The sequence below is a fragment of the Oncorhynchus clarkii genome, chromosome 4 (assembly GCF_045791955.1).
Source record: "Oncorhynchus clarkii lewisi isolate Uvic-CL-2024 chromosome 4, UVic_Ocla_1.0, whole genome shotgun sequence".
NCBI classification, from domain to species: Eukaryota; Metazoa; Chordata; class Actinopteri; order Salmoniformes; family Salmonidae; genus Oncorhynchus; species Oncorhynchus clarkii.
In genome coordinates, this window is record NC_092150.1 from 76,554,206 (window position 1) to 76,579,205 (window position 25,000).

A 25,000-nucleotide genomic window follows, 5' to 3' on the forward strand; every position below is an offset into this window, starting at 1 on the left:
CTCTGGTGCTATACAGACCCAGTGTCTCTCAACCTCTGGTGCTATACAGACCCAGTGTCTCTCAACCTCTGGTGCTATACAGACCCAGTGTCTCTCAACCTCTGGTGCTATACAGACCCAGTGTCTCACAACCTCTGGTGCTATACAGACCCAGTGTCTCACAACCTCTGGTGCTATACAGACCCAGTGTCTCTCAACCTCTGGTGCTATACAGACCCAGTGTCTCTCAACCTCTGGTGCTATACAGACCCAGTGTCTCTCAACCTCTGGTGCTATACAGACCCAGTGTCTCTCAACCTCTGGTGCTATACAGACCCAGTGTCTCACAACCTCTGGTGCTATACAGACCCAGTGTCTCACAACCTCTGGTGCTATACAGACCCAGTGTCTCTCAACCTCTGGTGCTATACAGACCCAGTGTCTCTCAACCTCTGGTGCTATACAGACCCAGTGTCTCTCAACCTCTGGTCAGTCCACAGATGACATAATATTGGAGATACATTTACCACATGCAGTACATTCCTAACAACATGCAGTACATTCATAACAACATACAGTACATACATAACAACATGCAGTGCATTCATAACAACATGCAGTACATTCATAACAACATACAGTACATTCATAACAACGTACAGTACATTCATAACAACATACTGTACATTAATAACAACATACAGTACATTCATAACAACATACAGTACATTCATAACAACATACAGTACATACATAACAACATGCAGTACATTCATAACAACATACAGTACATTCATAACAAAATACAGTACATTCATCACAACATGCATTACAGTCATGGCCAAAAGTTTTGAGAATGACACAAATATTAATTAAGCCTGCTGCCTCAGTTTGTTTGATGGCAATTTGCATACACTCCAGAATGTTATGAAGAGTGATCTGAATTGCAATTAATTGCAAAGTCCCTCTTTGCCATGCAAATTAACTGAATCCCCCAAAAAACATTTCCTCTGCATTTCAGCCCTGCCACATAAGGACCACCTGACATCATGTCAGTGATTATCTCGTTAACACAGGTGTGAGTGTTGACGAGGACAAGCCTGGAGGTCACTCTGTCATGCTGATTGAGTTTGAATGACAGACTGGAAGCTTAAAAAGGAGGGTGCTTGGAATCATTGTTCTTCCTCTGTCAACCATGGTTACCTGCAAGGAAACAAGTGCCGTCATCATTGCTTTGCACAAAAAAGGCTTCACAGGCAAGGATATTGCTGCCAGTAAGAATGCACCTAAATCAACTATTTATCGGATCATCAAGAACTTCAAGGAGAGCGGTTCAATTATTGTGAAGAAGACTTCAGGGCGCTCAAGAAAGTCCAGCAAGCGCCAGGACCGTCTCCTAAAGTTGATTCAGCTGCGGGATTGGGGCACCACCAGTACAGAGCTTGCTCAGGAATGGCAGCAGGCAGGTGTGAGTGCATCTGCATGCACCGTGAGGAGAAGACTTTTGAAGGATGACCTGGTGTCAAGAAAGGCAGCAAAGAAGCAACTTCTCTCCAGGAAAAACATCAGGGACAGACTGATATTCTGCAAAAGGTACAGGGATTGGACTGCTGAGGACTGTGTAAAGTCATTTTCTCTGATGAATCCCCTTTCCGATTGTTTGGGGCATCTGGAAAAAAGCTTGTCCGGAGAAGACAAGGTGAGCACTACCATCAGTTCTGTGTCATGCCAACAGTAAAGCATCCTGAGACCATTCATGTGTGGTGTTGCTTCTCAGCCAAGGGAGTGGGCTCACTCACAATTTTGCCTAAGAACACAGCCATGAATAAAGAATGGTACCAACACATCCTCCGAGAGCAACTTCTCCCAACCATCCAGGAACAGTTTGGTGACGAACAATGCCTTTTCCAGCATGATGGAGCACCTTGCCATAAGGCAAAAGTGATAGCTAAGTGGCTCGGGAAACAAAAAATATATATTTTGGGTCCATGGCCAGGAAACTCCTCAGACCTTGATCCCATTGAGAAATTGTGGTCAATCCTCAAGAGGCAGGTGGACAAACAAAAACCCACAAATTCTGACAAACTCCAAGCATTGATTATGCAAGAATGGGCTGCCATCAGTCAGGATGTGGCCCAGAAGTTAATTGACAGCCTGTCAGGGCGGATTGCAGAGGTCTTGAAAAAGAAGGGTCAACACTGCAAATATTGACTCTTTGCATCAACTTAATGTAATTGTCAATAAAAGCCTTTGACACTTATGAAATGCTTGTAATTATACTTCAGTATTCCATAGTAACATCTGACAAAAATATCTAAAGACACCGAAGCAGCAAACTTTGTGTAAATTAATATTTGTGTCATTCTCAAAACTTTTGGCCACGACTGTACATTTCATAACAACATGCAGTACATTCATAACAACATACAGTACATTTCATAACAACATGCAGTACATTCATGACAACATGCAGTACATTCATAACAACATACTGTACATTTCATAACAACATACTGTACATTTCATAACAACATACAGTACATTTCATAACAACATGCAGTACATTCATAACAATATACAGTACATTCATGACAACATACAGTACATTCATAACAACATACAGTACATTCATAACAATATACAGTACATTCATAACAAATTAAGCCATAACTTGAACATTAATGACAATGATTCATAAAGCCTGCCCCAAGTAATGTAATGGTTGGTGACAGCTCGGTGTGTGTGTGTGTGTGTGTGTGTGTGTGTGTGTGTGTGTGTGTGTGTGTGTGTGTGTGTGTGTGTGTGTGTGTGTGTGTGTGTGTGACATCATAGCTGACGTTACCAGAAGCCGCTCTATGATGCTGAGCCGCCAGGTCCCAATGGACTGATGACGATGATGTGTTGCTAATCTCCATTCTGTCAGCTCCTAAAGTCATATCTCTTATTTATCAGTTGCGTCATTCAGCCAGCCGCCCTCAGTGAAGTCAGACTAACTGAGCATGTCTGCCCCCACCCTGCCACTCAGTCTCTCATACAGGGAAACAGACGTTTCCTGTTGCAGTGTAATGGCGATAACTGAGAGCCCTTTGCATTGTAGCCTGTGGGACACGTCCAGTAACTCACCTCATTAACCATTTTGAGAAGCAACCACCTCAAATATACTGGGATACCATGATACAACAACACGCATGCGCTCCCACACACACACACACACACACACACACACACACACACACACACACACACACATACACACATACACACACACACACACACGTACACACACGCACAGCTCTGTGGCTCTTCCATCTTGAAGAGCTGATCATTTCTGACCAAATTGGTCTAATGTGTTACCTAGACAACCACAGGCTCCACATTCTCAGGACGTCAAATCGTGATCTGGTTGGTTGATTAGGTTGTTGATGTCATTTCAGAGGTGCCAGACAGTGGGAGTCATATCTTCCTGATACTTCCTGGATTTGGACTTCCAGAGAGTCACAAAGTCAAAGATCAGGGAGGGTGGATTGTGGGGATTGTTGTGAAGCTTCAAGACTGCTAGAGCTGCCGTGGTTGTAATACTGCAAGTGTGAAATGCATGAAGCCATGTGTACGATGTGGGCGAGGGAACGGATACAGTATTACAACTATGTTGTTGTGGAATTGACAAGTTACTTACCTGTGGTGTTATTGTGTTTCTGAATCTAAATAGGACTTGAAGCTACGAGAGCTTCTGGACGTGAGCACCCTGGTGGGGAAGATGGAGAACAGGATGCTGACGGTGGTGAGCGGACCAGACATGGTCAACATCACATATCTCAACTTCATGGCCTTCCAGGAGGAGATCGCCAAGGTAAATACACATTAATAACACCTCTATGAAACATAAATAAGGTATTTAGTACACATGAATAAGGGCTTTATTAAACATGAATAAAGGATTTATTATGGGTATAGTTGATTTAGTTGATATTCATTTGACCAGGTAGGGTAAAGAAATATATATTTATATTTAACCTTTATTTTACTAGGCAAGTCCGTTAACTTATTGATGCACCCATGCCTTTAGCGGGATCATTTTCGTCAACATCCGCTGAATTGCAGAGCGCCAAATTCAAATTAAATTACTAAAAATATTACATTTTCATGAAATCACAAGTGCAACATAGCAAAACACAACTTGTTGTTAATCCACCTGGCGTGTCAGGTTTCAAAAAAGCTTTTTGGCGAAAGCATACCAAGCGTTTATGTAAGGACATCTCTCTCATCAGACAAAACATTACAAACAGCTAGCAGCCAAGTAGATTGGTCACGAAAGTCCGAAAAGCAATAAAATGAATCGCTTACCTTTGATGATCTTCAGATGCTTGCACTCACGAGACTCCCAGTTACACAATAAATGTTCCTTTTGTTCCATAAAGATTATTTTTATATCCAAAATACATCCATTTGGTTGGCGCGTTATGTTCAGAAATCCACAGGCTCGAGCGGTCACGACCGGGCAGATGAAAATTCCAAATAGTATCCGTAAAGTTCGTAGAAACATGTCAAGTGTTTTTTATAATCAATCCTCAGGTTGTTTTTACAATATATAATTGATAATATTTTCTCTATTTCTCCTATTTCAGTAGGAGAAAGAGAGAAAAAATGTCTGCTCCAAACTGTTGCGCATGCAAAACGCTGCTGGCACCCAGCCATACAATGACGCGATGTGATCTTTCTCGCTAATTTAAAAAATAATAAAAGCCTGAAACTATGTCTAAAGACTGTTCACAACATGTGGAAGCCATAGGAAAAGGAATCTGGTTGACATCCCTTTAAATGGAGCAAAGGCAGGCAATGGAACAGAGAGCTTTCAGGAAAAACAGCACTTCCGGGTTGGATTTTCCTCAGGTTTTCACCTGCAATATCAGTTCTGTTATATTCACAGACAACATTTTGACAGTTTTGGAAACTTTAGAGTGTTTTCTATCCTAATCTGACAACTATATGCATATTCTAGATTCTGGGCCTGAGAAATAGGCAGTTTCATTTGGGTACATTGTTCATCCAAACATCAAAATACTGCCCCCTACACTCAACAGGTTAAGAACAAATTCTCATTTACAATGACGGCCTACCCTGGACAAACCCGGACGACGTTGAGCCAAATGTGTGCCGCACTATGGGACTCCCAATCACGGCCGGATGTGATTTAGCCTGGAAATGAGCCAGGGACTGTAGTGACGCCTCTTGCACTGAGATGCAGTGTCTTAGACCGCTGCGCCTCTCGGGAGCCCATAAATTAGTAAATTAGTCATCTTCAGAGTTTGGCCAACACTTATATTAAGATATTATGAATAAGGGATGTATCAAGTGCTTATTACTAATTAATGAATAAATACGCTATTTCAGTCCATGAAGTGTGAGTTATTTAAGCTAGTTAGACCTACACTGAACATATCATTCCTCTATTGTGTAATTATAAGGTCTGGTGTGTGGGTGGCTAGTTTGCACCTCCAATAGACCTTCCGCTATGTTTCTTCCCTCTGATTGTGTGTGTGTGTGTGTGTGTGTGTGTGTGTGTGCGTGTGTGTGTGTGTGTGTGTGTGTTCTTCCGGTGCAGGATTGGGCAGAAGAGTTGTTTGGCCTGGCGTCTAACCTACTGGCCCAGAACATGTCCAGAGAAGCATGCCTGGAGAAAGCGTAAGTCCCTGGACACATCACACCATCACACACACACACACAAACACACACACACGCACACACTAAGAGGTAGCAGTGCTGTTCATATCCATCCAGTCCTTCTGGGGTGGAGGGTCACTTTTGTATATTATCTGCTTTGCTTGCTTTGGCAGTGTTTCCCATGCCAATAAAGCCCCTTGAATTGAATTGAATTGAGAGGGAATGTGGGGAAGAGAGATAGGAAGAGACAGAGGAAAAGTTGAAGAGAGATAGGAAGAGAGAGAGGGAAAGTGAGGGAAAGAGTGAGGGTGAGATAGAGGAAAAGATGGAGAAGAGAGAGTGGAGGAAATGGACAGGGCTGCACATGACATGTATCACATCACACACACACACACACACACACTCACGTGCATACAGACACACACTCACACATAGACATTCACATGCATACAGACACACACTCACACATAGACACTCACGTGCATACAGACACACACTCACACATAGACACTCACGTGCATACAGACACACACTCACACACAGACACTCACATGCATACAGACACACACTCACACATAGACACTCACATGCATACAGACACACACTCACACACAGACACTCACGTGCATACAGACACACACTCACACATAGACACTCACGTGCAAACAGACACACACACACTCACACACACTCACATGCATACAGACACACACACAGAGACACTCACATGCATACAGACACACACACAGACACTCACATGCATACACACACACACACACACACACACACACACACACACACACACACACACACACACACACACACACACACACACACACACACACACACACACACACACACACACACACACACAGAGACACTCACATGCATACAGACACACACACACACAGACACTCACATGCATACACACAGACACACACACACACACACATACACACACACACACACACACACACACACATATTCACATGCATACAGACACACACACACTCACATGCATACAGACACACACAGACACTCACATGCATACAGACACACACACACACAGTCACTCACATGCATACAGACACACACACACACACACACACACACACACACTCACATGCATACAGACACACACACACACACACATTCACACACATTCTCATCCACACACTCTCACACACATATAGACCGTTGACTTTGTTGTGACTCATCCCTCGGTTCCTCTTAGCAACTCATTATCATCTCTCTCTCTCTCTCTCTCTCTCTCTCTCTCTCTCTCTCTCTCTCTCTCTCTCTCTCTCTCTCTCTCTCTCTCTGTGTCTCTCTCTGTGTGTGTCTCTCTCTCTGTGTCTCTCTCTGTGTGTGTCTCTCTCTCTCTCTATGTTTCCTTCTTCCCCTGTAATAGCCTTGTTTTTAGATACCAATCCAAACTGGTAACCATGGCATACAAAATAATGGTATCCATATTGATATGGAATAACTAGATGTTATTATGTATCTAAACTATGGAGTCACACAAACACATTCAACTATTTCAGCTATTCATTCTAACTTAGTCCAGATGGAAATCTGTATCATTAATGTTTTTTCTGCTGTGTCCTGTCCTGTCCTGTCCTGTCCTGTCCTTTCCTGTCCTGTCCTTTCCTGTCCTTTCCTGTCCTTTCCTGTTGTGTTGTGCCATACAGACCATCTAGTGAATGTTTGTCCATAGAGCTGAAAAGCTCCAACCACTCAGTAAGACCCAAAATAAACTAAGTACCCTTACACACACACACACACACACACACACACACACACACACACACACACACACACGCTAAATAAACAGAGCAGATCCACTTTTTGGAAGAAAGACAGTTTGTTTGATGAAACATCGGTTATTTTTATTGGACCAGGCTCCTCTCCTCAGTAGGAACCGGTCCTGGTAAACGGTCACTGGCCTTTCCGGTAAACTCTGACATTAGCAGTTTACTCCTGCACTGAAAATAGCTTTGCCGTATCTGGAAAGTAAACATCTCAGGCTGGCACAGGTTAGACCACCATTCTTCAGTCCTTGTCATAGGGACCCACAGGATGTGCAGGCTTTCGTTCCAGCCCTGTACCAACACAACTAATTTAGCTAATTCTCATCAAGACCTTGATTATTTTTAATCAGGAGTAGGAATTACCAAGAAAAACTCCCAAAGGACTAATTTGAGGTAGAAAGGAGTTGTAGATTTCTTTTAGCTCCATTGTACAGAATGCGGACAGGTGACTGACGTCTTCCTCAGAGTGACCTGACCATTGGTGTGTCTCGTTAATCAACAGGCCATGTCAGAATATACTGTACATGGGTGAATCAATAGGCCATGTCAAAATATACTGTACATGGGTGAATCAATAGGCCATGTCAAAATATACTGTACATGGGTGAATCAATAGGCCATGTCAAAATATACTGCCATGTCAAAATATACTGTACATGGGAAATATTTGGGTGCCTGTGAATCCGGAGACACAGAGACCCAAAAAATCTTGGCAACAACATTATAAAAACAAGGGGAAATCATTGTTTAGCCCCTTAGGATCCACAGTGTCTAAGAAGTACTGCCATAATGCCTCTTTGTTTTAGTTTATTGTTACGGTTTTCTTCTATCTCCTCCTCTGAAGAGGAGGTGTAGCAAGGATCGGACCAAAATGCAGCGTGGTCATTTTGATTCATGTTTAATAAGCAAAATAAACACGAACAATACAAAACAAGAAACGTAACACCAACGAAACACTCAAAGAATATGGCTGCCTAAATATGGTTCCCAATCAGAGACAATGATAAACACCTGCCTCTGATTGAGAACCACTCCAGACAGCCATATTCTTTGAGTGTTCAGAGGAGGAGATAGAAGAAAACCGTAACAGAATCACCCACCACAACAGGACCAAGCGGCGTGGTGACAGGCAGCGGAAGCAGGAGCAGCGAAATCCGGATTTCTGGACATGGGAGGAGATATTGGATGGAAAAGGACCCTGGGCACAGCCTGGAGAACTGGAGGCGGCGAAAGCGGAGAGGCGCTGGTATGAGGAGGCAGCACAGCGACGGAAGCCCGAGAGTCAGCCCCAAAAATGTATTGGGGGGGGGGCTCACAGGGAGTATGGCTACGTCAGGTAGGAGACCTGCGCAAACTTCCTGTGCTTACCGGGGGGCTAGAGAGTCCGGGCAGGCACTGTGTTATGCTGTGGTGCGCACGGTGTCTCCAGTGCGGGTGCATAGCCCGGTGCGGTACATACCAGCTCCGCATATCGGCCGGGCTAGAGTAAGCATCGAGCCAAGTGCCATGAAGCCGGCTCTACACATCTGGTCTCCAGTGCGTCTCCTTGGGCCGGCTTACATGGCACCAGCCTTGCGCTCGGTGTCCCCTGCATAGCCCAGTGCGGGCTATTCCACCTCGCCGCACTGGCAGGGCGACCGGGAGCATTCAACCAGGTAAGGTTGGGCAGGCTCGGTGCTCAAGAGCTCCAGTACGCCTGCACGGTCCGGTCTATCCAGTACCACCTCCACGCACCAGCCCTCCGGTGGCAGCTCCCCGCACCAGGCTTCCTGTGCGTGTCCTCGGCCCAGTAACACCAGTGCCAGCACCACGCACCAGGCCTTCAGTGCGCTTCGCCTGTCCAGCGCTGCCAGAGCCTTCCTCCTCTCCAGCGCTGCCGGAGTATCCCGCCTATCTAGCGCTGCCAGAGCCTTCCTCCTCTCCAGCGCTGCCGGAGTCTCCCGCCTATCTAGCGCTGCCAGAGCCTTCCTCCTCTTCAACGCTGCCGGAGTCTCCCGCCTGTTTAGCGCTGCCAGAGCCTTCCGCCTCTACAGCGTTGCCGGAGTCTCCCGCCTGTTCAGCGCTGCCAGTCTGCAAGGAGCAGCCAGAGCTGCCAGTCTGCAAGGAGCAGCCAGAGCTGCCAGTCTGCAAGGAGCAGCCAGAGATGCCAGTTTGCAGGGAGCTGCCAGTCTGCAAGGAGCTGCCAGTCTGCAAGGAGCCGCCAGAGCTTTCAGTCTGCAAAAAGCCGCCAGAGCCGCCAGTCAGCATGGAGCAGCCAGAGCCGCCAGTCAGCATGGAGCAGCCAGAGCCGCCAGTCAGCATGGAGCAGCCAGAGCCGCCAGTCAGCATGGAGCAGCCAGAGCCGTCAGTCAGCATGGAGCAGCCAGAGCCGCCAGACAGCATGAAGCAGCCAGAGCTGCCAGTCAGCATGGAGCAGCCAGAGCCGCCAGTCTTCCAGGATCCGCCAGTCAGCCAGGATCTTCCAGATCCGCCAGTCAGCCAGGATCCGCCATTCAGCCAGGATCCGCCATTCAGCCAGGATCCGCCAGTCAGCCAGGATCTGCCAGAACTGCCAGTCAGCCAGGATCTGCCAGAGCCGCCAGTCAGCCAGGATCTGCCAGAGCCGCCAGTCAGCCAGGATCTGCCAGAACCACCAGTCAGCCTGGATCTGCCAGTTCCATTAACCTGCCTGAGCTTCATCTCAGTACTGAGCTTCCCCTCAGTACTGTGCCTCCCCTCAGTCCCGAGCTACCCCTCAGTCCCGAGCTACCCCTCAGTCCCGAGCTACCCCTCAGTCCCGAGCTACCTCAGTCCCGAGCTGCCCCTCAGTCCAGTGGGGTCCTTGGTGAGGGTTACTAGGCCAAGGTCGGTGGCGAGGGTCGCCAATCAAAGGACGCGATGCAAGTGGACTAAGACTTTGTTGGAGTGGGGTCCACGTCCCGCGCCGGAGCCTCCCCTATGGGTTTAGGTGTGTGTGTGGGGGGGGGGGTTCTGTCACGCCCTGGTCTTAGTATTTTGTGTTTTCTTTATTATTTTGGTCAGGCCAGGGTGTGACATGGGTTTATTATGTGGTGTGTTTTTTCTTTAGTTTTTTTTTTTATAGGTATTGGGATTGTGAATTAGTAGGGTTATCTAGAATAGTCTATGGCTGTCTGGAGTTGTTCTCAATCAGAGGCAGGTGTTTATCGTTGTCTCTGATTGGGAACCATATTTAGGCAGCCATATTCTTTGAGTGTTTCGTGGGTGATTGTTCCTGTCTCTGTGTTTGTTTTGCACCAGTATAGGCTGTTAGGTTTTCGTGTTACGTTTCTTGTTTTTGTGTTGTTCGTTTTTTCATCTTTATTAAAGATGTATAAAAATTACCACGCTGCATTTTGGTCCGATCCCTGCTACACCTCCTCTTCAGAGGAAGAGGAGAAAGAAAACCCTAACATTTATGTACGATGTCACCTCCTCTTGTCACCTCCTCCTCATGTTCTATGGCTTCAAAGAGCAGGGAGGAATAGTTTTATTACTAATATCAGTCTGATGTTCTGCAGTGTTTCAACGCTCATTTAGTTTGAACAATAGAAGAAGCCCAGCAGATGTATTTGAGCGTGTATATGACATCTGTGGTGCTACAATTAATGAAGTTTTGGATTTTGTATTCTTGACCTGGTAAAACACTTTAGTATTGGACATATTGTCACAATGTACTGTACACAGTGGCCACACTTGTTATTGCCATTGGGCAGGCCTGGGAGCCAAGTGTCACACTTCTTGCGTGGCTGCATGATGTGCGTAACGGAATCGTCTAGATTGTGTAAACAGGGGTAGGGCTACATACATCGGACACCTCGCAAATTCTGGTGTGCTTTTCATTTTCCTCTGTCTCTAAAAGTGTAGCGAGATGGCCATTTGTAAAAGATAAAGAGGTAGTTGTTAGACCACGTTAACCATTAGTGGCCTGACTTTGGACCTCCTCTGTCACTGGAGCCACTGAGAGAGAGGTGGGTGCTATGATGACCATTAATTATTAGTGAGGGCCACTTAGGGGCCAGGACATAATGCCTGCTTCTGTTACACCCTGCCTAGTGTAGCGAGAGAGAGAGAGAAAGATAGAGAGAGAGAGGGAGAGAGAGGGAGGGAGGGAGAGCGAGAGAGGGAGAGAGAGGGAGAGCGAGAGAGAGGGAGGGATAGAGTGCGAGAGAGGGAGAGAGAGGGAGAGCGAGAGAGGGAGAGAGAGCGAGAGAGGGAGAGAGAGGGAGAGAGAGGGAGCGCGAGAGAGAGGAAGTAGGAGGGAGAGCGAGAGAGAGGAAGTAGGAGGGAGAGCGAGAGAGAGGGAGAGAGCGAGGGAGAGAGCGCACGAGCGAGAGTGTGTGTATGTGCGTGAGTCTCCAGGCTATATACGGCACACAGAGATCTGTGACTGGCTACACTGCCAACACATCGCTTCCTCTGACTAGTGGAGTGCAGCGCAGTTAAATGTAAACACACGGACCTATCGAAACACTCATTGTGTTCCACACATACACACACCACACAGACACCACACACACACTCTTTCTATGACGTAGTGTACATGGATATTTCTATAAACCAGGGTACCAGGGAGGATGACCTACAATGGGCAGCTTGTTACAGCTGTTGATAAATCATTGACAATAGTCTGCCAGTATTCTCCATGTCATTACAATAAGATATACGGGAGATCACAGCAATATTCAATCAAATTCACAAGTTGATTTATAACCTGTGGTTTCTCATGGTTGGTGTTTTGACAGATTTGTCCAATTATATTGTGTGACATAAAACATAACTTTTCTGTCCTTGCAATTATGGCAGTGTAAATTGTTGTTATATCATATATGAAGTATTAATGAGTTTAACTAGACATTGAACTTGAATCTTGTAAGAATCTTGGGTCTAGATGTCGAAGAGTTTTTTGTATGAAGATCTCAGAAATGCATTGTAACTATGTAACATTGTGTCTCCTTACAGTATGTTATGGGGTGAAACAGTTTTCATGGGCAGACAACAATTACAAGGGGCTTGAATTACCCAACTTGAAACAATTACAAGGGGCTTGAATTACCCAACTTGAAACAATTACAAGGGGCTTGAATTACCCAACTTGAACTTGAATTTGGAGCTCAGAAATTCAAGTACTGGAATAGACTTACCTTGAAAATCAGACATTTCCCCAATTTGGTGCTTGCGAAGTCCTTCTAATTATTGTATCCAATTTATAATTCTCCTGCTCCGTTATAATTATCCTTGATTTCATTTTTGATCCGTTTTTGTGAGAGATGTGGCCACTTTCATTTTCTTCCCACCACTTCAATTGAAGGGTGATGTGCTAATCTGTTGGCGTTATTATGAAGACAACAATATCTAATGCTGGCTTGGCTTTCCACACAAAGGAAACCTCTTTTTTGGTCGCTTTCCCATGATACAAACAGAGAAGCCGTTCATGGCTTTATTATGTGTTTCTGCGTCAGCCACACTGGCTGCAGAAAAGCCAGGAATGCATCACATTTATTTTGTCAGGCAGGTCCACATTATTCTCACAGATTTTATAATGTACATTATCATTTGAATATCAATGGATTGGTAAAGCCTAAAAAAATACATTATTCTTAAATTGGTACACTTTTTGCATGCTTTTTGCATGCTTTTTGGACACTTTTTGCATGCTTTTTGGACACTTTTTGCATGCTTTTTGGACACTTTTTGCATGCTTTTTTGACACTTTTTGCATGCCTTTTGGACACTTTTTGCATGCTTTTTGGACACTTTTTGCATGCTTTTTGGACACTTTTTGCATGCTTTTTGGACACTTTTTTGGACACTTTTTGCATGCTTTTTGTACACTTTTTGCATGCTTTTTGGACACTTTTTGCATGCTTTTTGCATGCTTTTTGAACGCTTTTTGCATGCTTTTTGGACACTTTTTGCATGCTTTTTGGACACTTTTTGCATGCTTTTTGCATGCTTTTTGAACGCTTTTTGCATGCTTTTTGGACACTTTTTGCATGCTTTTTGGACACTTTTTGCATGCTTTTTTGACACTTTTTGCATGCCTTTTGGACACTTTTTGCATGCTTTTTGGACACTTTTTGCATGCTTTTTGGACACTTTTTGCATGCTTTTTGGACACTTTTTTGGACACTTTTTGCATGCTTTTTGTACACTTTTTGCATGCTTTTTGGACACTTTTTGCATGCTTTTTGCATGCTTTTTGAACGCTTTTTGCATGCTTTTTGGACACTTTTTGCATGCTTTTTGTACACTTTCTGCATGCTTTTTGGACACTTTTTGCATGCTTTTTGTACACTTTTTGCATGCTTTTTGAACACTTTTTGCATGCTTTTTGTACACTTTTTGCATGCTTTTTGAACACTTTTTGCATGCTTTTTGTACACTTTTTGCGTGCTTTTTGGACACTTTTTGCATGCTTTTTGGACACTTTTTGCATGCTTTTTGGACACTTTTTGCATGCTTTTTGGACACTTTTTGCATGCTTTTTGGACACTTTGCGTGCTTTTTGGACACTTTTTGCATGCTTTTTGAACACTTTTTTGCATGCTTTTTGTACACTTTTTGCATGCCTTTTGGACACTTTGCATACTTTTTGGACACTTTCTGCATGCTTTTTGGGGAGATTGGTTGTATATTAGGCCCTATATGTATAATTATATACATTATACATTTTCAGAATTCTGAGGTCCTTAAAATGTCAAATTAAGTGCCTGAGAAAGTCCCTAATAGTCCTTGAATTTGAATTGTCGATGTCTGTAGGAACCCTGCTTAAAGGATGTATAGTCCTAGTCCTATCTTGTTGTATAGGAGGAGTTATGGGTCAATATGTATATATTCCTCTAAATTCACATGTGGAACTGGTAAAAATCATCTTTATTTTTCTTTCAAACCATTTTGAAATGTTGATCCCAATGCCACACGTTGGCCCCATTATTTCTAGAAAGGCCCATATCTAATCTGTCATGTCCTCTATCCTACAGATACACACGACTGAAGCTACAGCTCAACTCTGAGGGATGCATCCCTGTCAAGAAGTACGTCTCTCTATCTTTTTTTCTCTCTCTTTCTCTCTCTTGCTCTCTCTTTCATTCTCAATTCAATCCAAGAGGCTTTAATGGTAGTAAATATCACACTCAGTAAATATTACACTCAAGTTACAAAATAATAAAGACATTTCAAATCCTTCTCCTCTCTGAAGATATGAGGAGACAGATCAACCCTATCTCCTTCTCTCTTTCTCATTTCTCCTCTAACCCTCTCTTCCTCTATATCTTGGTCCTTTGACCCCGCACTTTCTGTCTCTCTGTCTACCTACAGTATCATCTCCTCTATCCATCTCTACTCCTTTGGAGGGCGCATCTGTCTGTGTCTGTCTGTCCTTGCTGTGTTTTAGTGGACATGGGTGCAGTGCTCCCTCCATCTCTCTCCTTTCCCTCTTCTATCGCTCCCTCCATTTCTAGTCCTCCTCTCTGTCTATCTGCTCAGTCTGAGTGGAGACAGTAGACAGCAGGGAACTCTGAGCACCATCACCCCAGACTAGAAGTGTCATGGAAAGCAGTGGAAAGCCCCTGTGATAACCTCACTCAGAACTATAATGGCAAACACTGAGTGTCAACAGAGAGATGGAGAGAGGGGGGGTAGAGAGACGTACTGTAGAGAAAGAGAGACAGGGGTAGAGAGAGAGAAGCAGAGATAGTGAGAGAGTAACAGAGAGAGAGTGAGAGAGTAACAGAGAGAGAGAGGGAGAGAGCGAGAGAGAGAGAGAGTAACAGAGAGAGAGAGTAACAGAGGGAGAGAGAGAGTAACAGAGGGAGAGAGAGAGTAACAGAGAGCGAGAGTAACAGAGAGAGAGTGAGAGAGAGTAACAGAGAGAGAGTAACAGAGAGAAAGAGAGAGCGCATAACAGAGAGAGAGTAACAGAGAGAGAGAGAGAGAGCGCGTAACAGAGAGAGAGTAACAGAGAGAGCGAGAGTAACACAGAGAGAGTGAGAGAGAGTAACAGAGAGAGAGTAACAGAGAGAAAGAGAGAGCGCATAACAGAGAGAGAGTAACAGAGAGAGAGTAACAGAGAGAGAGAGTAACAGAGAAAGAGAGCGCGTAACAGAGAGAGAGAGTAACAGAGAGAGAGTAACAGAGAGAGAGAGTAACAGAGAGAGAGTAACAGAGAGAGAGTAACAAAGAGAGAGAGGGAGCGCATAACAGAGAGAGTAACAGAGAGAGAGTAACAAAGAGAGAGTAACAGAGAGAGAGAGAGTAACAGAGAGAGAGAGGGAGCGCATAACAGAGAGAGTAACAGAGAAAGAGTAACAAAGAGAGAGAGTAACAGAGAGAGAGTAACAGAGAGAGAGAGAGAGAGAGTAACAGAGAGAGAGAGAGTGCGTAACAGAGAGAGAGAGTAACAGAGAGAGAGAGTAACAGAGAGAGAGAGAGTAACAGAGAGAGAGTAACAGAGAGAGAGTAACAGAGAGAGAGAGAGAGAGAGAGAGCGCGTAACAGAGAGAGAGTAACAGAGAGAGCGAGAGTAACAGAGAGAGAGTGAGAGAGAGTAACAGAGAGAAAGAGAGAGCGCATAACAGAGAGAGAGTAACAGAGAGAGAGAGTAACAGAGAGAGAGTAACAGAGAGAGAGAGAGAGAGAGTAACAGAGAGAGAGAGAGTGCGTAACAGAGAGAGAGAGTAACAGAGAGAGAGTAACAGAGAGAGAGAGAGAGAGCGCATAACAGAGAGAGAGTAACAGAGAGAGAGAGTAACAGAGAGAGAGAGACAGAGAGAGAGTAACAGAGAGAGAGTAACAGAGAGGGTAACAGAGAGAGTAACAGAGAGAGTAACAGCGAGAGACTAGCAGAGAGAGTAACAGAGAGAGAGAGTAACAGAGAGAGAGTAACAGAGAGAGAGTAACAGAGAGAGAGAGCACGTAACAGAGAGAGAGAGCACGTAACAGAGAGAGAGAGAGTAACAGAGAGAGCGAGAGCGCGTAACAGAGAGAGAGAGTAACAGAGAGAGAGTAACAGAGAGAGAGTAACAGAGAGAGAGTAACAGAGAGAGAGTAACAGAGAGAGAGTAACAGAGAGAGAGAGGGAGCGCATAACAGAGAGAGTAACAGAGAGAGAGTATCAGAGAGAGAGAGAGTGTAACAGAGAGAGAGAGCGCGTAACAGAGAGAGAGTAACAGAGAGAGAGAGTAACAGAGAGAGAGTAACAGAGAGAGAGTAACAGAGAGAGCGTAACAGAGAGAGAGAGTAACAGAGAGAGAGAGAGTAACAGAGAGAGAGAGCACGTAACAGAGAGAGAGAGTAACAGAGAGAGAGTAACAGAGAGAGAGTAACAGAGAGAGAGTCACAGAGAGAGAGTAACAGAGAGAGAGTAACAGAGAGAGAGAGGGAGCGCATAACAGAGAGAGTAACAGAGAGAGAGTAACAAAGAGAGAGAGTAACAGAGAGAGAGTAACAGAGAGAGAGAGAGAGAGAGTAACAGAGAGAGAGAGCGCGTAACAGAGAGAGAGAGTAACAGAGAGAGTGACAGAGAGAGAGAGCGCGTAACAGAGAGAGAGAGAGAGAGAGAGTAACAGAGAGAGAGTAACAGAGAGAGAGAGAGAGCGCGTAACAGAGAGAGAGTAACAGAGAGAGCGAGAGTAACAGAGAGAGAGTAACAGAGAGAGAGTAACAGAGAGAGATTAACAGAGAGAGAGTAACAGAGAGAGAGAGAGAGCGCATAACAGAGAGAGAGTAACAGAGAGAGAGAGTAACAGAGAGAGAGAGACAGAGAGAGAGTAACAGAGAGGGTAACAGAGAGAGTAACATATAGAGTAACAGCGAGAGAATAGCAGAGAGAGTAACAGAGAGAGAGAGTAACAGAGAGAGAGAGAGTAACAGAGAGAGAGTAACAGAGAGAGAGTAACAGAGAGAGAGAGCGTAACAGAGAGAGAGAGAGAATAACAGAGAGAGAGTAACAGAGAGAGAGAGAGTAACAGAGAGAGAGTAACAGAGAGAGAGAGAGTAACAGAGAGAGATAGAGTAACAGAGAGATAGAGTAACAGAGAGAGAGAGAGAGCGCGTAACAGAGAGAGAGTAACAGAGAGAGAGTAACAGAGAGAGAGTAACAGAGAGAGTGGTCACTGCATGACAGGGGAGGTAGAGACAGAGATGCACTTTCTCCTTTACTGTGATAAATATTCCTCACAAAGAGATTCATTATTCACAGAAATGACTACATATATTCCAAATTTTTACAAATTGAACCCAGAGGAAAAACTAAGAATACTCATGGGCGAAGGAGCAATGGCTCCTCTTGCAGCCAAATATGTATTTTCCTGCCATAGCCTGAGGGACACTGAATAATAACATCTGCATAGTAAACAGTAACTTACTTATTATTGCTATTATTGTTATTACTATTATTATTCATGTTTATCATTCCAAATATGGGTGGTAATGGTAGTGATAACAGTTTAGTGATGGTAGTAGTAGTCGTAGTAATGATGATTGTAGTTGTAGTACTGATATAAAGAAGAAGATGCCCGTTATTTAGTTATACGTTAGTTATAGTTTCATTTTCCATAATTAGATTTTATATTTATTACATTTCTACTATTGACTATTACCTTTTTATTGTTATTATTATTGTATTTAATTTTGTATTATTATTTACTACCATTTTATATTATTATTTGCTATCATTTATCATTTTGTTACAATGTATATTGTATACATTGTTGCTTTGGCAATATTGACACAATGTTTTTCATGCCAATAAAGCGCGTAACAGAGAGAGAGAGTAACAGAGAGGGAGAGAGCGTAACAGAGAGAGAGAGTAACAGAGAGAGAGAGAGTGTAACAGAGAGAGAGAGTAAGAGAGAGAGAGAGAGTAACAGAGAGAGAGTAACAGAGAGAGAGAGCGCGTAACAGAGAGAGCGAGAGTAACAGAGAGAGAGTAACAGAGAGAGAGAGAGAGCGCGTAACATAGAGAGAGAGTAACAGAGAGAGAGAGAGAGTAACAGAGAGAGAGAGCGCGTAACAGAGAGAGCGAGAGTAACAGAGAGAGAGTAACAGAGAGAGAGAGAGAGCGCATAACAGGGAGAGAGTAACAAAGAGAGAGTAACAGAGAGAGAGAGAGAGAGAGAGCGCGTAACAGAGAGAGAGAGTAACAGAGAGAGAGAGAGTAACAGAGAGAGAGAGCGCGTAACAGAGAGAGCGAGAGTAACAGAGAGAGAGTAACAGAGAGAGAGTAACAGAGCAGAGAGAGCGCATAACAGGGAGAGAGTAACAGAGAGAGAGTAACAGAGAGAAAGAGAGAGAGCGCGTAACAGAGAGAGAGCGCGTAACAGAGAGAGAGTAACAGAGAGAGAGAGCGCGTAACAGGGAGAGAGTAACAGAGAGAGAGTAACAGAGAGAGAGAGCGCGTAACAGAGAGAGAGCGCGTAACAGAGAGAGAGAGAGTAACAGAGAGAGAGAGAGTAACAGAGAGATTAAAGAGAGGAGAATAGCAGAGAGACATCTTGCAGCTAATACGTTTAGGGTTTTAGCTTCATGGTTAAGCACAGTGCAGGCTTATATCAGCTTGATCATCACTGCCACATCTCTCCACAAGATTACAGAGAAGGAAAGTCAAACATTAACATTTAATGGCTCTACTTTTTACTCTATTTACTGCAAGAAGGAATTCTAACTAGGAAGTAGAACACAAAAAATGGCTTAACATATTTATCTGGGTATATTAGATAATGCATATATTATATGTTAGATAATGAATATATTATATATTAGATAATGAATATATTATATATTAGATAATGAATATATTATATATTAGATAATGAATATATTATATATTAGATAATGAATATATTATATATTAGATAATGAATATATTATATATTAGATAATGAATATATTATATATTAGATAATGAATATATTATATATTAGAAAATGAATGGATGCCTTTATCTGTTGGGTTATGGATGGTTCTGTGGTGTGTGAGGCGTTATATGGATGGTTCTGTGGTGTGTGAGGTGTTATATGGATGGTTCTGTGGTGTGTGAGGTGTTATATGGATGGTTCTGTGGTGTGTGAGGCATTATATGGATGGTTCTGTGGTGTGTGAGGCGTTATATGGATGGTTCTGTGGTGTGTGAGGTGTTATATGGATGGTTCTGTGGTGTGTGAGGTGTTATATGGATGGTTCTGTGGTGTGTGAGGTGTTATATGGATGGTTCTGTGGTGTGTGAGGTGTTATATGGATGGTTCTGTGGTGTGTGAGGTGTTATATGGATGGTTCTGTGGTGTGTGAGGTGTTATATGGATGGTTCTGTGGTGTGTGAGGCGTTATATGGATGGTTCTGTGGTGTGTGAGGCGTTATATGGATGGTTCTGTGGTGTGTGAGGTGTTATATGGATGGTTCTGTGGTGTGTGAGGTGTTATATGGATGGTTCTGTGGTGTGTGAGGCGTTATATGGATGGTTCTGTGGTGTGTGAGGTGTTATATGGATGGTTCTGTGGTGTGTGAGGCATTATATGGATGGTTCTGTGGTGTGTGAGGCGTTATATGGATGGTTCTGTGGTGTGTGAGGCGTTATATGGATGGTTCTGTGGTGTGTGAGGCATTATATGGATGGTTCTGTGGTGTGTGAGGCGTTATATGGATGGTTCTGTGGTGTGTGAGGCATTAAATGGATGGTTCTGTGGTGTGTGAGGTTCTGTGGTGTGTGAGGCATATGGACGGATGGTTCTGTGGTGTGTGAGGTGTTATATGGATGGTTCTGTGGTGTGTGAGGCATATGGATGGTTCTGTGGTGTGTGAGGCATTATATGGATGGTTCTGTGGTGTGTGAGGCATTATATGGATGGTTCTGTGGTGTGTGAGGCGTTATATGGATGGTTCTGTGGTGTGTGAGGTGTTATATGGATGGTTCTGTGGTGTGTGAGGCATTATATGGATGGTTCTGTGGTGTGTGAGGCGTTATATGGATGGTTCTGTGGTGTGTGAGGCGTTATATGGATGGTTCTGTGGTGTGTGAGGCGTTATATGGATGGTTCTGTGGTGTGTGAGGCGTTATATGAATGGTTCTGTGGTGTGTGAGGTGTTATATGGATGGTTCTGTGGTGTGTGAGGCATTATATGGATGGTTCTGTGGTGTGTGAGGCGTTATATGGATGGTTCTGTGGTGTGTGAGGCGTTATATGGATGGTTCTGTGGTGTGTGAGGCATTATATGGATGGTTCTGTGGTGTGTGAGGCGTTATATGGATGGTTCTGTGGTGTGTGAGGCGTTATATGGATGGTTCTGTGGTGTGTGAGGCATTATATGGATGGTTCTGTGGTGTGTGAGGCGTTATATGGATGGTTATGTGGTGTGTGAGGCGTTATATGAATGGTTCTGTGGTGTGTGAGGCATTATATGGATGGTTCTGTGGTGTGTGAGGCGTTATATGGATGGTTCTGTGGTGTGTGAGGCGTTATATGGATGGTTCTGTGGTGTGTGAGGCGTTATATGAATGGTTCTGTGGTGTGTGAGGCGTTATATGAATGGTTCTGTGGTGTGTGAGGCGTTATATCGATGGTTCTGTGGTGTGTGAGGCGTTATATGAATGGTTCTGTGGTGTGTGAGGCATTATATCGATGGTTCTGTGGTGTGTGAGGCGTTATATGGATGGTTCTGTGGTGTGTGAGGCGTTATATGAATGGTTCTGTGGTGTGTGAGGCGTTATATGGATGGTTCTGTGGTGTGTGAGGCGTTATATGAATGGTTCTGTGGTGTGTGAGGCATTATATGGATGGTTCTGTGGTGTGTGAGGCGTTATATGGATGGTTCTGTGGTGTGTGAGGCATTAAATGGATGGTTCTGTGGTGTGTGAGGTGTTATACGGATGGTTCTGTGGTGTGTGAGGTGTTATATGGATGGTTCTGTGGTGTGTGAGGCATTATATCGATGGTTCTGTGGTGTGTGAGGCGTTATATGGATGGTTCTGTGGTGTGTGAGGCGATATATGCATGGTTCTGTGGTGTGTGAGGCATTATATGGATGGTTCTGTGGTGTGTGAGGCGATATATGCATGGTTCTGTGGTGTGTGAGGCATTATATGGATGGTTCTGTGGTGTGTGAGGCGTTATATGGATGGTTCTTTGGTGTGTGAGGCATTAAATGGATGGTTCTGTGGTGTGTGAGGTGTTATACGGATGGTTCTGTGGTGTGTGAGGCATTATATGGATGGTTCTGTGGTGTGTGAGGCGTTATATGGATGGTTCTGTGGTGTGTGAGGTGTTATATGGATGGTTCTGTGGTGTGTGAGGCATTATATGGATGGTTCTGTGGTGTGTGAGGCGTTATATGGATGGTTCTGTGGTGTGTGAGGCGTTATATGGATGGTTCTGTGGTGTGTGAGGCGTTATATCGATGGTTCTGTGGTGTGTGAGGCGTTATATGGATGGTTCTGTGGTGTGTGAGGCGATATATGTATGGTTCTGTGGTGTGTGAGGCATTATATGGATGGTTCTGTGGTGTGTGAGGCGTTATATGGATGGTTCTGTGGTGTGTGAGGCATTAAATGGATGGTTCTGTGGTGTGTGAGGTGTTATACGGATGGTTCTGTGGTGTGTGAGGTGTTATATGGATGGTTCTGTGGTGTGTGAGGCATTATATGGATGGTTCTGTGGTGTGTGAGGCATTATATGGATGGTTCTGTGGTGTGTGAGGCGTTATATGGATGGTTCTGTGGTGTGTGAGGTGTTATATGGATGGTTCTGTGGTGTGTGAGGCATTATATGGATGGTTCTGTGGTGTGTGAGGCGTTATATGGATGGTTCTGTGGTGTGTGAGGCGTTATATGGATGGTTCTGTGGTGTGTGAGGCGTTATATGGATGGTTCTGTGGTGTGTGAGGCGTTATATGAATGGTTCTGTGGTGTGTGAGGTGTTATATGGATGGTTCTGTGGTGTGTGAGGCATTATATGGATGGTTCTGTGGTGTGTGAGGCGTTATATGGATGGTTCTGTGGTGTGTGAGGCGTTATATGGATGGTTCTGTGGTGTGTGAGGCATTATATGGATGGTTCTGTGGTGTGTGAGGCGTTATATGGATGGTTCTGTGGTGTGTGAGGCATTATATGGATGGTTCTGTGGTGTGTGAGGCGTTATATGGATGGTTATGTGGTGTGTGAGGCGTTATATGAATGGTTCTGTGGTGTGTGAGGCATTATATGGATGGTTCTGTGGTGTGTGAGGCGTTATATGGATGGTTCTGTGGTGTGTGAGGCGTTATATGGATGGTTCTGTGGTGTGTGAGGCGTTATATGAATGGTTCTGTGGTGTGTGAGGCGTTATATGAATGGTTCTGTGGTGTGTGAGGCGTTATATCGATGGTTCTGTGGTGTTTGAGGCGTTATATGAATGGTTCTGTGGTGTGTGAGGCATTATATCGATGGTTCTGTGGTGTGTGAGGCGTTATATGGATGGTTCTGTGGTGTGTGAGGCGTTATATGAATGGTTCTGTGGTGTGTGAGGCGTTATATGGATGGTTCTGTGGTGTGTGAGGCGTTATATGAATGGTTCTGTGGTGTGTGAGGCGTTATATCGATGGTTCTGTGGTGTGTGAGGCGTTATATGGATGGTTCTGTGGTGTGTGAGGCGATATATGCATGGTTCTGTGGTGTGTGTGAAGGTAACTATGATGCTGTGTTAATGCTTCTCTGGTGTGTGATGTGTGAAGCTGCCTGTATGAATGGATCGGTAGTACCTGTGATACTGTATAGCAGGGTTTCCTACCTGGCGGCCAGCGGGACAGGTTTCATTTGGCCCCCCAAGTTTCCAAATATTTATTTACCTTTTAATGTTTTACACTTCATTATTGGACGTGAACAACTGTAAAAACACCAGAAAATCAGCTCCAAGTGATTTACATTTTGGGAATCTGTTCGTATTCTCACACATAGTAGAGAGGTACATGTGATTTATCCAATTTAAGAACAAATGACTTGTAACTAAGTTCTGGCCCGCGGCTGAATCTAGTAGATGATCCCTGCTGTATATTTTGTTTGATGCTCTATTAATGTTCCTGAGGTGTGTTTGTGTGATTGTGATGATGTAACTGTTCTTTCGTCAGTATCTTCAGGATGTTCTCAGCAGACAGGAAACGAGTAGAGACAGCTCTGGAGAACTGCAACCTCCCTTCTGGGCGGGTAAGAAGCGCTTATTCCCTTTCTCTATCAATCTCTTCCTCTGTCTATCTATCCCTGCTTCCAGGTCTGTTCATCTCCATTCATTATCTGTATGCTATCTTTTCAATATTCTATCAACTATCAACCCATCTCTCTCTCTCTTTCTGCTTCTCTCTCTCTCACTCTCTCTGCCTCTCTACCTCTCTGCCTCTCTCCCTTCCCCTCTGCCTCTCTACCTCTCTCCCTACCTCTCTCTGCCCCTCTACCTCTCTGCCTCTCTCCCTACCTCTCTCTGCCTCTCTACCTCTCTCCCTACCTCTCTCTGCCTCTCTCCCTACCTCTCTCTGCCTCTCTCTCTCCCTCTCTCTGCCTTTCTCTCTCCCTCTATCTGCCTCTCTCTCTCTCTCTCTCTCTCTCTCTCTCTCTCTCTGCCTCTCTCTGCCTCTCTCTCTCTCTCTGCCTCTCGCTCTCTCTGCATCTCTCTCGCTCTCTCTCTCTCTGCCTCCCTCTCCCTCTCTCCCCCCTCTCTCTCTCTCTCTCTCCATCTCTCCCTTGTTCAGATCTGATCATAATTGCTATTTAAGGAATGTAATTGGTGTGGATTCATCCTTTATAGTCATTCACATGATTTCCGATCATAAGAGCAATTTTTTGTCTCAGTTATTGACACAGATGAGCCTCGGGGGAGGGAGGGAGGGAGGGAGAGAGAGAGAGAGAGAGCGAGAGAGAGAGAGAGCGTTCGCACGTGTGCCTGTGTCTGTCTGTGTGTGATGACAGAAGTTGTTTCCCCCAGCCAGATGTCACAGGGGAAAAGCCTCTGTATTCTCGGTAGTTCCTCTAATGTTTGTCACAGTAAAATAACACTGTCTGCAAGGAATAGCAAGCAATTAGTAACACACACACACACCAGTTTACGCACGCTTACACACATACTCATACGCCAATGTACGCACAAACGCATGCAAACATACACACACATACAAACACGCACACATTAACTCAGAGTGTAGATAATTAGCTGCAGGGGGAGAGGTAGGCAGGGGTAGGGAGAGGTAGGCCTGTTTTAAGGTCTGATGGGATTTGTTGTGTTGCTTTGTACTGTTAATTCAAACTAAACGTTAGCGCTGCTAACCTCACAAAAAATAATCATGTAAAAAAAGATGTATTGTCACGTAGACCGGAGAAGTGAAAAGTGCTGTTTTACAGGGTCAGCCATAGTAGTACGGCGCCCCTGGAGCAAATTAGGGTTAAGTGCCTTGCACAAGGCCACATCGACAGATGTTACACCTTGTCAGCTCAGGTATTCAGACCAGGGACCTTTCTGTTACTGGCCCAATGCTCTAACACCAAGGCCACCTGCCACCCACCCACCCACCCACCCACCCACCCACCCACCCACTG

The 25,000-nt window shown here is 44.5% G+C and overlaps 1 protein-coding gene across 2 annotated transcripts in view; it reads left to right on the forward strand.

Annotated features, from left to right (window-relative positions):
• LOC139407292 (1-phosphatidylinositol 4,5-bisphosphate phosphodiesterase beta-1-like) overlaps positions 1-25,000 on the forward strand; it is a 256,969-nt gene that overhangs the window by 144,092 nt on the left and 87,877 nt on the right. For both annotated transcript variants that reach the window (XM_071150944.1, XM_071150945.1), the window contains exons 4-7: positions 3,689-3,829; positions 5,582-5,661; positions 14,432-14,485; positions 23,545-23,620. In XM_071150944.1, coding sequence (XP_071007045.1) covers positions 3,689-3,829; positions 5,582-5,661; positions 14,432-14,485; positions 23,545-23,620 — 351 coding nt within the window. The remainder of the gene's footprint in view (positions 1-3,688; positions 3,830-5,581; positions 5,662-14,431; positions 14,486-23,544; positions 23,621-25,000) is intronic.